Source organism: Stegostoma tigrinum, chromosome 12 (genome assembly GCF_030684315.1).
Source record: "Stegostoma tigrinum isolate sSteTig4 chromosome 12, sSteTig4.hap1, whole genome shotgun sequence".
In the NCBI taxonomy this organism is placed as follows: Eukaryota; Metazoa; Chordata; class Chondrichthyes; order Orectolobiformes; family Stegostomatidae; genus Stegostoma; species Stegostoma tigrinum.
The window spans coordinates 57,319,004-57,331,144 of NC_081365.1; the positions used below are offsets into that span (position 1 = coordinate 57,319,004).

Here is a 12,141-nt window from a genome sequence, read left to right on the forward strand (position 1 = left end):
AAGAGCTGAGAGGTAAGTTGGCACCATGTTGGCATGGAGGTTATAAATGATCATGGATGGGGAGGTGGCATGGAACGGCACAGATTGACATAGCAGGTAGGAGTAGCCATGGGGTTAGACTGGGCCTACCTTCGCATAGGTCATGGGGGTGGGTGGGTTCATAAGGTTAGCATGGTTTGGCAGGGTATAATGAGAATAAAGACAAATGTGAGGCTGGAAAGCTGTTTGTGGTTTTAGTGCTTCCTCAACAGTTGGGAGAACATGCCAATTCACTGAGGCTAACCGTACACACAGTCACCCAGCAGCTGCTAGGACTGCTTTAAACCTTTGCTGGAACAGTGGGCCTGACTCGCATTAACATCTGCCTCCTCCGAAACAAAAATCCATGGGCTGCCTTGGGAGGAACTTTCTACCAAATCCAGTTTGCAGAGCCTGCTTACCTGATTCTGCACTCCCTACTTGAGAATGTAAGCCAATGAGAAATACTGATTCATAATAAAATTCCTCTCGCAAAGTTACAGATATATACACTCATATATATACATACACACACACACGCAGAAAATAATTGCCTTGCAAGTAGTAGTAACAGGAAATATGTTTTTTTTACATTTAAAACACTCCGCCTAGATTGATCAACTAATCCTTATTATCCCTACCACGTTACTGAACTTGCTGATTCTCCAAAACATGAGATTTACACAGTTATTCATACCTTAGTCCAACGATTATTAGTCTGCAAGAGACCAGTTTCCAATTTAAAACGTTGGTCTGGGAACAGAGTCGTGCTTTTGAGTGCCACTCCTCCACTCTCATTAATTCGTTTCAATTTCCCTTTCCGAAAAGGAATTTCACCAACTTGAAACTGAAAAAAAACGTTGAGGTACTTGACTATTTCCAGCTCGAAAACATCCAAAATTAAATTACGTAATACCATATTTATAGTTCAAAAGTGGCAATATTAGTGATCACCATAATGAGAATAGAGACGGTAAACCACACTTTGGGTTGTATTTCCTTCAAGGAAACTACTGGTTTTCTGTTGGTCCTGAAGGGGAGATTGTTACACATCTCCTGCTGGAATGTGCTTCTCCGTGATGCAGGACTGTCTATGGTCTGTCCCCCAGGGCGCACACTGAGATAAATATGGATTGTGCCTGGAAGACCTCATCACCTTGGTCAAAGACGCTCTTTGGTCTGCCCCAAACCTGTTAGTCTTTCAGTGCCAAGAGTTGACACTGAGTAAATGTTGCAGAATGGCACGTACCAAGGTCCAGGACTACACACTAAAGTTTGAGGCAGTTACCACAAAGAGGCGGGGGGAAAATATCAGTATCTAAATTCTACACTTTGACAGAAAGATTAACAAGTGTCTGTTCATTTGTCAGACTCTCTCATTGCCTCAAAGATGAAAACAGTGTCCTGCAGGAGTCGGAAATGTCTTTGGTTTTTGCAATTGCAAAATATGTCAAATTCCAATGTTTGTTTGTTTCTTTAATGCAAAGAATGTATGGAATGTCTTAGTACCTGTTTAAGTACTGAAAGATAATCCTTTATGAATAAAGTATATTTGCCATAAAAAAAACAATTCTCTGTAGGGTCTCCTGAGTGGTGGATGCTATGACTTGACTCTCTAGAGTGTGAAACAATGTGAATGTCTCCTGAAGGTATGTGAAGGAAAAGGAGGTGAGTGCGCCCTCTCCATCCTGTCTGCAGCAACTACTGTTTGTCGTCCCTGCACAGAGGGGCAGGGTTGTTACAATCCATCTGCCCAGCTCTCACATCCTGGCAGCAGAAGTCCTGACCTTCCTGGGTAGGTAGGGCAGTTGGTCAGAGGTGACAACGACATGGCTGTCCTGTTTGGAACCTGGGCATGCAGGAGACAGGCCAGGATGACCCTGAAGGTGGATGGCACAGGAACATCCTCCACCGGCATCACAATAAGAGGGAGAGAAGGCTGCCTGACATGTTTGGGGCAGCCTAGAGTGTGCTGAAGCTTTGGGACAGGGCACATGGCAGCGGACTGCAAAGTGACCCACTGCAGAAACTACAAACTAGAGGGGCACCTGACTAAGGACTATAAACAGGCCAAAAGCTGCAACCTGTGTGGGGTAACAGGCCACGTGTGCAATGCCTGCCCTAGATGTGGGGCTACATATACACAAATGAGATGGCAGTGCCAACATGATTGTGAACACCACCACCCCCCCACCCCCCATTAAAGGACTCTGAGCTGCCACCCTTCTGCAAGATAACTGCCAGAAGAATGGAAATGCTGGCGAGGAGACAAGGAGCTCAGTACAACTAGATAACAACCAACTCAACCTTCATTTGAGAAATTGGAGCCAATTCGGGAGAAGGCAGCAATGAAGGAGCTGGGGGACAAGACAGATAAGGAGAAAGCTAAGAAAAAAACCATGCAGGGGTCCCCACAGGCCAACACCTAAAAGGAAAGAAGCAGCTGGATGATGGACACATCAGCAATGTGACAATGAAGATGTGCAGAGAGATGGCTGCAAACAAAGAAAGAGCTTCTGTTCCAATGAGCAGAAGGAGACGAGCACCCTCTAGCCCAGAAACAGCAGACATCACGAGCGGCCCACTGAAACCCTGCCTTTAGACGTTGGGAATCAAACCGGGCAACCAGGAGCAGCGATAGTCTGAACAAGGAGCAGAGCACGACAGCAGCTCTGTCCAATTCAGAACCAGACCTTCTTGGCTTTGTCCTTGCCCAGATGACAATGCTCCTGGGGAGGAATGGGATGTGAGATTTTAGAACCCTGAACGATGGATTTATTATTTCAGGTTGTACAAAACCAATCAGCTGTGCTATGTGAAAATCTGCGCAACGTTGAATTAAGTATTTAATTAATGAGTGAAAATACATCATTGAAACTTCAAGGCTAATTGTTTAAATAACTGGCTTGGCCTTGAACGTGACGATATGTTCAAAACTTTTCTGTGATTATGTCCATGACAGCACGACCCTGGAGAAGATATCACTAGAACACTTGATGCCTTTGCATGATTGGCAGTCAGGGAAGCGACTGAAGGGGGAATGATATAATCGTTTAATCTTAGAAGTTTCCGTTATTTTGGAATGAAGGAAAAGAAAAAAAATTTAAAGGTACTGGCAAACTTCTCCTTTTACTTTTAAAACATTTTGTGTACTTTCAAGGTTTTAGCATTAGTTTTTTATTAAAAAGAACATACAGAGTTATCTATGCTTCTGAATGAAATGTGCATGCAAAATAAATTAATGAACTAAAACAGTTTTTAAAAAAATATTTTAAATTAGTCACACCTATTTAAATGCAGAACATTGGGCTATATTTTCAGAGGAAGAGGCAATGATAAACCACTACACTCATACTTTACATGCTAAGAACGAGCTCTGCATTTCTGACAGCAGATTCCATTTCAGGCTGCGTCAGCTCTGTGGTTTGAGAGGTGGGATGCCAGGTTTGAAAAATAGGAGTCTCAAATTATGTAGAGGGGATCGTGTTAGGCCCCCGAGGCAGGATGGCAAAGGGGCAGGAGAATGGGATACAGGTCACAAGGGGGTGTGGTTATCAGGTCAGGATCTGGGAGCAGTAAGGAGCTTAAGGGAGGGTATAGCTTGGGGGGTGAAGGGTGTCTGGTAAACTGTAGTATTAGTTCAATAGTTACCCATGCACAAAACTAGGTTTTTAGTTGTCTACATCTTCTTGAATGACTATTAAATTCAACGCAGCAGAAAACTTCACATTCTCGGATTTAACTGGATGCTTTCTGAGGATTCCAGACAGAGGGAAATTGGCCATTGGATTCTTCAATTACATAGGTAATTCCCTCAGTGTCTGCAACATTGAGGATTCCACATGGTCCTGATGCTCCACACCCATCTATGCTGCAGAAGAAGAAAAGCTATCTAGCCGTCAGAAAATGTGGGCCACTGTTGAAGAATATGGAACAGAGTTAAACTCATTTTTGATGCTCCCAAAGGCTTTCCTACTGATTTGTACTGCTTTTCAAATGATCCTACATTACTCCTCATCATCCTATGTATGACAATACAGATGTTAGTAGCCTGCCCGTACTTTGCCCAATGAGCTATGTGTGTGCCCATGAAGAGTGAGTGTGGGGACTGGTTTACGTCGACACAATGGGGCTCAATCATTTCCTGTAATGATTACATATGTGAATTTTCTAGCTGAGAATCATTTCATTCTGTTCAGGGACAGGATCCCAAATTCCCTTTGGACCACAATGACATATTTTGCCCTCCTGCCATCCTAGCTCAAATTCGGGCAGAATCTAGATCAGTTCAAATTCTTTAATGGTGCAGTTCAATATCACATTGTTAATTACCATCATTCAATAACATGTTGGATGTTAACAAGGAATTTTAGTGAATTATTCATGATTTAGAATAAGGTTATAATTTTAAAGTCTCATACAATGGAAATTGTGCTTTTTAAGAGAGACTAAGAATGCATTTGCACACAAATGTTCAGCGAACTGATTAAAAAGAACTTAGACACAATGATAAAGCATAATTTCAGCAATACTGCTGTTACCTTGACTCTCTCCAAAGAATCTTTTAGTTGCTTCTCATTTCCAGCGTGAAGATCTATTCCCACAACACTCTCTGCTTCTTCAAGCCAGGAGAGAAATTCATTCAAGTCTTCCTGCAATTCTGAAATATGCTTCTGCTCCTCTAACCTGTAATGGGTACAATAGTAAAGATCACTGCCATGAATTCATTTGGACAATATGACGCTCTGCAAATTTATTTCTACAGTCAGTATTTCAATCCCTATTTACACTGTTGCATGTATTAAAGTCAAAAAAGTAATCAACATTGGTCTTTTCCAAACACTGAGAAGAGATTGCCAAGAAAACAAAAACAAGAATGTTTATTTCGGCAATTGTTAGCACAATTTGTTGCAGTGTTTTCTCACTATGTCTCACAATATATAGCCTCATCAGGAAGAGTTTTATCACATTCACACATACAGCAGATTAAACCTTTCTGACCTTACATTTTTGCATTTCCAGTTATCCAAATACATATTAATAGATGTTTGGGTACATTAAATCACACAATCATAGCCACTCATTAAATCTGTGCAATCCATTCACAGAAAATTATTTGGCACAATAAAGTCGTACCAATTTGATAATAAAATGTTAAAATGCTCAGATTTTGAATCTGTGTATGTATCAGTGGCAGAAAATGTGTAAACACATTACATTTGTTTACAAAGTGTGTTAAGATTGATGACTATCGTAAATTAGGAGGGACATCTCATCAATTCCCCAGAGTGCACTATCCATCTCTACACAACAAATCAATGATGATATTTGTGTTATGTTCAATCATATCCAATCTTTGGTAATATCAAAGTACAATGGAATATTGACAATAGATGTGCCTTCTTAATTTATCAAGTAAAAGGCTGAATGCAAACATTATTTGATATCTAATCTGCTAGTTTTGCTCAACCTTTATCTCCAATAAGCTCACATTCATTTAGACAAAGTCAATACAGTCCTATTGGAAGCACAATTTCCATGACATCAGTGGTACTCCTTGCTTTGCCTCCTCCCATCTGCTCTTGAGGCAACCGTCAGAATTTCTGTGTTTGTGGTTATGAACACCATCACTTCTCTGAATCTGATTGTAACTTCAAGATGTAATGCAGATGCAGACTCATGCACAAATCTCGAATTCTCTTCTGCCACTCACTGCTCCACTGCAGACTACTCTACACTGCCATTAAATCCTCGATATTTTAATAATTTATAATATCTCAAAAAGAATGATCATGATATTTTTGCTTAATATGTGAGCCAGACTAGGAAATGAAGGATGGGTGAGATTAATGCATGGCTAAGGAGCTACTGCAGGAGGCAGGGATACAAATTTTTGGATCACTGGGACCTCTAAGTCAGAAGTGACCTCTCCAAGATGGACAGGTTGCAAGTGATCTTGAAAGAGACCAAGATCCTGGTGGGGAGATTTGCTAGAGTTACTCTGGAGAGTTTAAACTAGTCTGGCAGTTGGCCTAGGCAGTAGTGAAACAAGTGAAGGTTGAGGCTAGCCCATAAGTTAACGGCAGCAAGTTTAATAGACAAGGCAAGCAGTAGCAGAGCAAAGGATGAGGAAAGACTGATGAACTAAACTGCATTTAATTCAATGCAAGAGGTCTGACAACTAAGGAAAATGAACTCAGCGCATGGACTATAACATGGGGCCAGGACATCATAGCTATTACAGAAACATGGCTGAGGGAGGGAAAGTAGTGGCAGCTGAATGTTTTGGGGTACAGATACTATAGGAGTGATAGAAAGGGAGGCAAGATAAGAGGGACTGTGTCATTTTTGATGAGGGAAAACATCACAGAGAGCATATTTATGAACGACCGTCCAGTGAAGTAATATGGATGGAACTGAGAAATAAGAAGGGTCTGATCACCTTGATGGGATTGTCCTAAAGGTCCTCCAATATGTAGGGAGATCTCAAATACTTTAAGAATAATAGGAGATTTTAACTTTCCAAATATAGTCTGGGATTTTTATCATGTTAAGGGCTTGGATGGAAAAGAATTTGCTAAGTGCATTCAAGAAAACTTTCTTATTGAATGTGTGGATGTATCTACTAGAGGAAGAGCAAAACCTGAACTTCTCTTGAGAAATAAGGCAGCGTGAATGACTGAGGAGTTAGTGGGGGAGCACTTTGGGACCAGCAACCATTATTTTATTAGTTTTAAAATAGTTTTGGGGAAAAAAAGAGGCCTCGTCGAAAAGTTAAAGTACTAAATTGGAGAAAGGACAATTTTGATGGCATTAGACAGGAGGTTTCAAAAGTTAAGTTGCTGGAAAAGCTCAGCAGGTCTGGCAGCATCTGCAAAGGAAAAAAACAGAGTTAATGTTTTGGGTCTGGTGACCCTTCCTCAGAATTCCAGAATGGAAATGTTAACTCTGTTTTTTGCCTTCACAGATGCTGCCAGACTGGCTGAGCCTTTCCAGCAAATTCTGTTTTTGTTCCCGATTTACAGCAGCCACAGTTTTTTTGGGTTTAACTTTCAAATGTTGATGGGGGAGGCTATTCACAGGAAAAGGGATAACTGGCAAGTTGGAGGCTTTCAAAAACGAGACAATGAGAGTTCAGAGACAGTACGTTCCTGTCAGAGAAAAGGGCAAGGATGGTAGGAGTAGGGAACACTGGATGACAAAAGATATTGAGGCTATAGCCAAGAAAAAGAAGGAAACATACAACAGGTATAGACTGCTGAGATCAAGTGAGTCCCTTAAGAGATATAAGGGATGTTATTAAACTGGAGAGGGTGCAGAAAAGATTTACAGTGCTTTTGCTGGGATTGGAGAGTTTAAGTTATGTGGTGGGGCTGGATAGGCTGCGACGTTTTCCACTGAAGCACAGGGGGCTGAGGGATGACCTTATAGAGGTTTATAAAATGCATAGAAAAGACAAATTTACAAGGTCTTTTTCCCAAAACTAGAGGGCATAGGTTCCAGTGGAAGGGGCAAGATTTAAAAGGGGCCTGAGGAGCAACTTTCTCACAGAGAATGGTGCACATGTGGAAAGAGCTGCCAGTGGAAGTGGTAGAGGCTAGTAAAATTACAACATTTAAAAGGCATCTGGGTGGGTACATGAATAGGAAGTGTTTAGAGGGATATGGTCCAAACGTAGGCAAATGGAATGAGTTCAGTTTGGGTAACCTGGTCAGCATGCACAAGTTGGGCTGAAGGGCCTGTTTCCATGTTGTATAACTCTCTGACTGTATATGTTCCAAGTCTGATTTCACTGCACCTTATGTTTTTGAAAAACAGTTGACAGAGTTCAGCACTTATCATTCTATTTGGTGTCTGAAAATGCTGATTTGTGCTTGGACAGTTTAATGATGCTGAGAAAAATAGCACAAACAATTTCTTAGACAACAAAATGTGAGGTTGGATGAGCATAGCAGGCCAAGCAGCATCTCAGGAGCACAAAAGCTGACCTTTCGGGCCTAGACCCTTCATCAGAGCATCTAGACCCTCTGATGAAGGGTCTAGGCCCGAAACGTCAGCTTTTGTGCTCCTGAGATGCTGCTTGGCCTGCTGTGTTCATCCAGCCTCACATTTTGTTGTCTTGGATTCTCCAGCATCTGCAGTTCCCATTATCTCTCACAAACAATTTCTTGTTGGGGCTACTAGATCTTTTAGTGCAACTTTCCTTTGGGTTGCTGGTAAGCACCACTGTGTCTCAGCTGACCACTAATTATGGGCTATATTTTCAGAGCATCTAGTGGGCCTTCAGTACTCATGCCAATGTACAAGTTTTAGAAGTGCTGATTTTTCCCAAAAATACTGCAACAGATTGAAGCAGCACTGAACAAACGCCTATGGCCAAGGTCATGCTTCAAGGCAATTGAAAAGTTATCTTTGTTTTGATTACATTGGATTTCAATATCTTTATTACTGTTTTGGGATCATATTCAACAATACAATTTCTTTGCTGTGAAATCCAATTACTTCATGACTGACACATGAGAGTAGTATTTCCTATGGTTATGCATTGGAAATGAACTTGTCATGGCTTAAATTATGGTTATACTCAAAATTTCATCTGTAGTATAAACTGAGGAAGAGGGGAGATGTACATCAAAGTGCACTTTGTTTGCAGTGGCTTATTTATAAATTCTTGAATGAGGAGTGAGCAGTGTTCAATTCTATAGCTCTCTGTGCACCCTTGAACATGTTTCTGCATCTTCAGATTTTCATCCCAGCATTCTTCTCTCCGAACAGTAGGTATATTTACAAACAGCTGTAGTACATTTCCTATATCAAAAGGACTGCACTGCTGCCTTTGATTCAGGTTTGTGCTCTGAACTTGCCTTAGTGGACATACAAGACCAGAAAATGTTTATCTACAAGCTTGCCATTGGTGCAAAGCAGTTCTTTTCTATGTTTTTATTCATGGAACGTAGGTGTCTTCGGTGCAGCAGTGTTTATTGCCCAAGTCCAGTTGCTACAGAGAAGGAGGGCAATGAGTCACCTTTTTGAACCACTGCAGTCCTTCCAGTATCATACATCCCCAATGCTGTCAAGGAGGAGATGCAAGTATGATGATGCAGGGATGGCAATGGAAGAATTTGGTGTGGCTTGGAAGAGAGTTTGCAACTGATGGTGTTCCCATGCATCTGTTGCCCTAGTGCTTATAGAGGCCACAAGGTGGACGGTACTGTTAAAGGATGCTTGCTGAGTTCCTGTAGTGCACTTTATAGATGGCACACACTGCTGCCCCTGTGTCTCACTCATGGAGACAGTGAATGTTTATGGTAGGAGAAGAGATGCCAATCGAATGTACAATTTCAGCCTAGATGGTATTGAGCTTCTGGATGGTGCTGGAGCTGTACACATCCAGGTCAGGAAAGTGTATTCCATCACACACCTGACTTGTGCCTTTTAGATGGTGGACAGGCTTTGGGGAGTCAATGAGATGGGTTACTCACCGCAGAATTCTGAATTTTTTGACCTGCTTGAGTACAACAATATTTATATAACTGATCCAGTTCTGTTTCTGGCCAATGGTTACCACTCCAGACCTCATTTATGGTGCAGGGTTAATCAGTGATGATAATGACATGCATTGTCAAGAGGAGACAGTTGGGCATTCTCTCATACAAATCAAAAAGTACAGTAGAAGCTCAGCAGTTTGGTGGAATTTGTTCGAAATGAAAGAATTAACATTTCAAGTGCAATGTAATTTTTCACTGCAAAGGTTCTCTCTTGTTGAAGATGGTCTTTGCTTGATCTGAATATTGTATCACTCTTGGACATGTTGGATATGGGTGGCTTACCTGAGCAGTCACAAATTCTGAAAGCATTTTGTTAAAAATGATTTCACTTGTGGGACACGGGTGCCACTGGCTAGGCTAGCATTTGTTGCAGATCTGTATGTGCCCTTAAGAAGGTGGTGGTAAGCTGTTTATCAAACAGCTAAAGTCCACGCACTGTAAACCCACAATGCCATCATAGAGGATTTTGACCCTGCGACAATGAAGGCTTAGCGATATTTCCAAGTCAGGGTAGTGGGTGGCTTGGAGGGGATCTTGCAGGTGGTGGTGTTCTGTTGTATCTGCTGCCCTTGAACTTTCAGATGATTACGTTCATGGGGTTGGAAGGAGCTGTTTCAGGATCTTTGGTGAATTTTTGCATGTAGGTTGTAGACAGTACACACTGTTGCTATTGAGCATCGGTGGTGGACAGATTGAATGTTTGTGGACGTGATGCCAATCAAGCAGGCTGCTTGGTCCTGGATGGTTAAAGTTATTTGAGTGTTGTTGGGGCTGCACCCATCCAGACAAGTCGGGAGTATTCTATCACACTCATGACTCACATTTTATAGATAGCAGACAGGCTCTGGGGAGTCAGCAGACACATCTACCTTTGACTCTATGATTGAAGATCGGTCATCGACGAAACAAATGAAGACAATTGTGCCTAAGGGACTATTCTGAGGAATTTCAAGGCAGAAATTGACAAATTCTTGATCTCACAAGGAATCAAGGACTATGGGGAGAGTGCAGGGAAGTGGAGTTGAAATGCCCATCAGCCATGATTTAAATGGTGGAGTGGACTTGCTGGACCAAATGGCCTTACTTCCACTCCTATGTCTTATGGTCTTAACCTCCAAAGCTATGCCAGAGGGCTCAGCTGATTGACTTTCAACAATTACAACAGATAAATCTACAGCAAACACGACAGGATACCACCGTTAATTAACTTTCAGATGAATTTAAGGCTCAGAATCTCAATTTAGGTTTTACGTTTCTAACATGGGCATATATTTGAAGAATACTGCATTACTTTCTTTTCTTGGGTTGTGTCAGCTGTAACAATTCCGGTCTTGGTTTTCTGAGGACTCAAAGTCTGAATGTTCTTGTAGCACTTCCTTTGACTGCTATCTCAACTCAGTCCATGTTCAAGCTTCCAGAGATCTGCCTTTGATAGTGACCATCTCTCATCCTTCTGCCAACTATGACTCCAATAAATACAGAGTTTGGCTTGAGTTTTGCCAGACCACCTGAAATGGGCTGATGTCCCAGAGAACCAAGGCCCACTTGTGTTTCAGCCTGCTGTGATTCTGCTTTAAGCCTGCTGCTGAAAACACTAGTCCTGACTCCAGCCCACTCCCTACACTCTGCCATAGAATTTGCATGGGTGGACTTTGTTGAGCAGGTGGTAGTATCATAACATCCTCAAATCTCCTGACTTACAGCTCCTATCTCAGTGGGGTAAATATGCCAAACTTCTTACTCTTGCAAAGACTTTCAACATGACCAATCATAAACCTGAGATATTTAACATTTCCCAAAAGAAAAGTTTTTGCAGTTATTGAGAATATTCAAGATACCGTCAAATTAAGTAATTATTTCAGTGTTACAAAGCTGAACTGACCTTTGTACATAGGCGAAGAAAGAGGATGCTAATTCCCAGCAGACTCTGAATATTCTGGTGCATTTTCAGGGGGTAAGCTATGCTTGCCTGGCCCAGCATTCCAAATTCTTTTTGTTTGAGAGGGAGTTTTGGACAGGGGTGCACCCACAGAATGTGGTGCTGGAGCATAATTGCAATTACGTGACCCCTGTGGTGGGAAAAGGAGAGCCCAAAGGAGTGGGAGCTGGGCAAGTAGCTACACACTGAAAAGGTATTACTACAGCAGGTTCTAGGCAGTTAGGGCTCACAGAGTTTTCAGAGCTAATAGGTGCAGCTAAGAGTTGGGGTTAGAATCTGAAGTAGTCAGGTCTCAGAACATGCCCTCAGAGTTATCAGCAATTCACTAAAGCTGAAAGTGGCAGATAAAGAAGCCCACAAGTTGTGTTTGTTTGGTGCAGCTGAAAAAAAACATTGGCTGTTGAAGAATCCCATGGAAGTGCCAGCTTATTGAAGTTAGCTGCCTTTGCAAGAGGTTCAAATGTGTCTCTGACTCAGTGCTATAGTGTAGCCTCAGGAAACCAGTGGAACATAGTCTGAGAGATATGAGCAGTCATTGATGCACTTCATGATGGAACAACCTGTGAGGCAATTTCAAACATAGCTCTTTCAGATGGAAGAATAGGAATAGGAATGCAAAGGGTACAAAATTTTAAT

The 12,141-nt window shown here is 41.8% G+C and overlaps 1 protein-coding gene across 11 annotated transcripts in view; it reads right to left on the reverse strand.

Moving 5' to 3' along the window:
* dmd (dystrophin) overlaps positions 1-12,141 on the reverse strand; it is a 1,835,475-nt gene that overhangs the window by 539,589 nt on the left and 1,283,745 nt on the right. For all 11 annotated transcript variants that reach the window (XM_059650343.1, XM_048540566.2, XM_048540567.2 and 8 more), the window contains 2 exons: positions 4,560-4,704; positions 716-865 (listed from right to left, as the gene is read on the reverse strand). In XM_059650343.1, the coding sequence (XP_059506326.1) occupies positions 716-865; positions 4,560-4,704 (295 nt within the window). The remainder of the gene's footprint in view (positions 1-715; positions 866-4,559; positions 4,705-12,141) is intronic.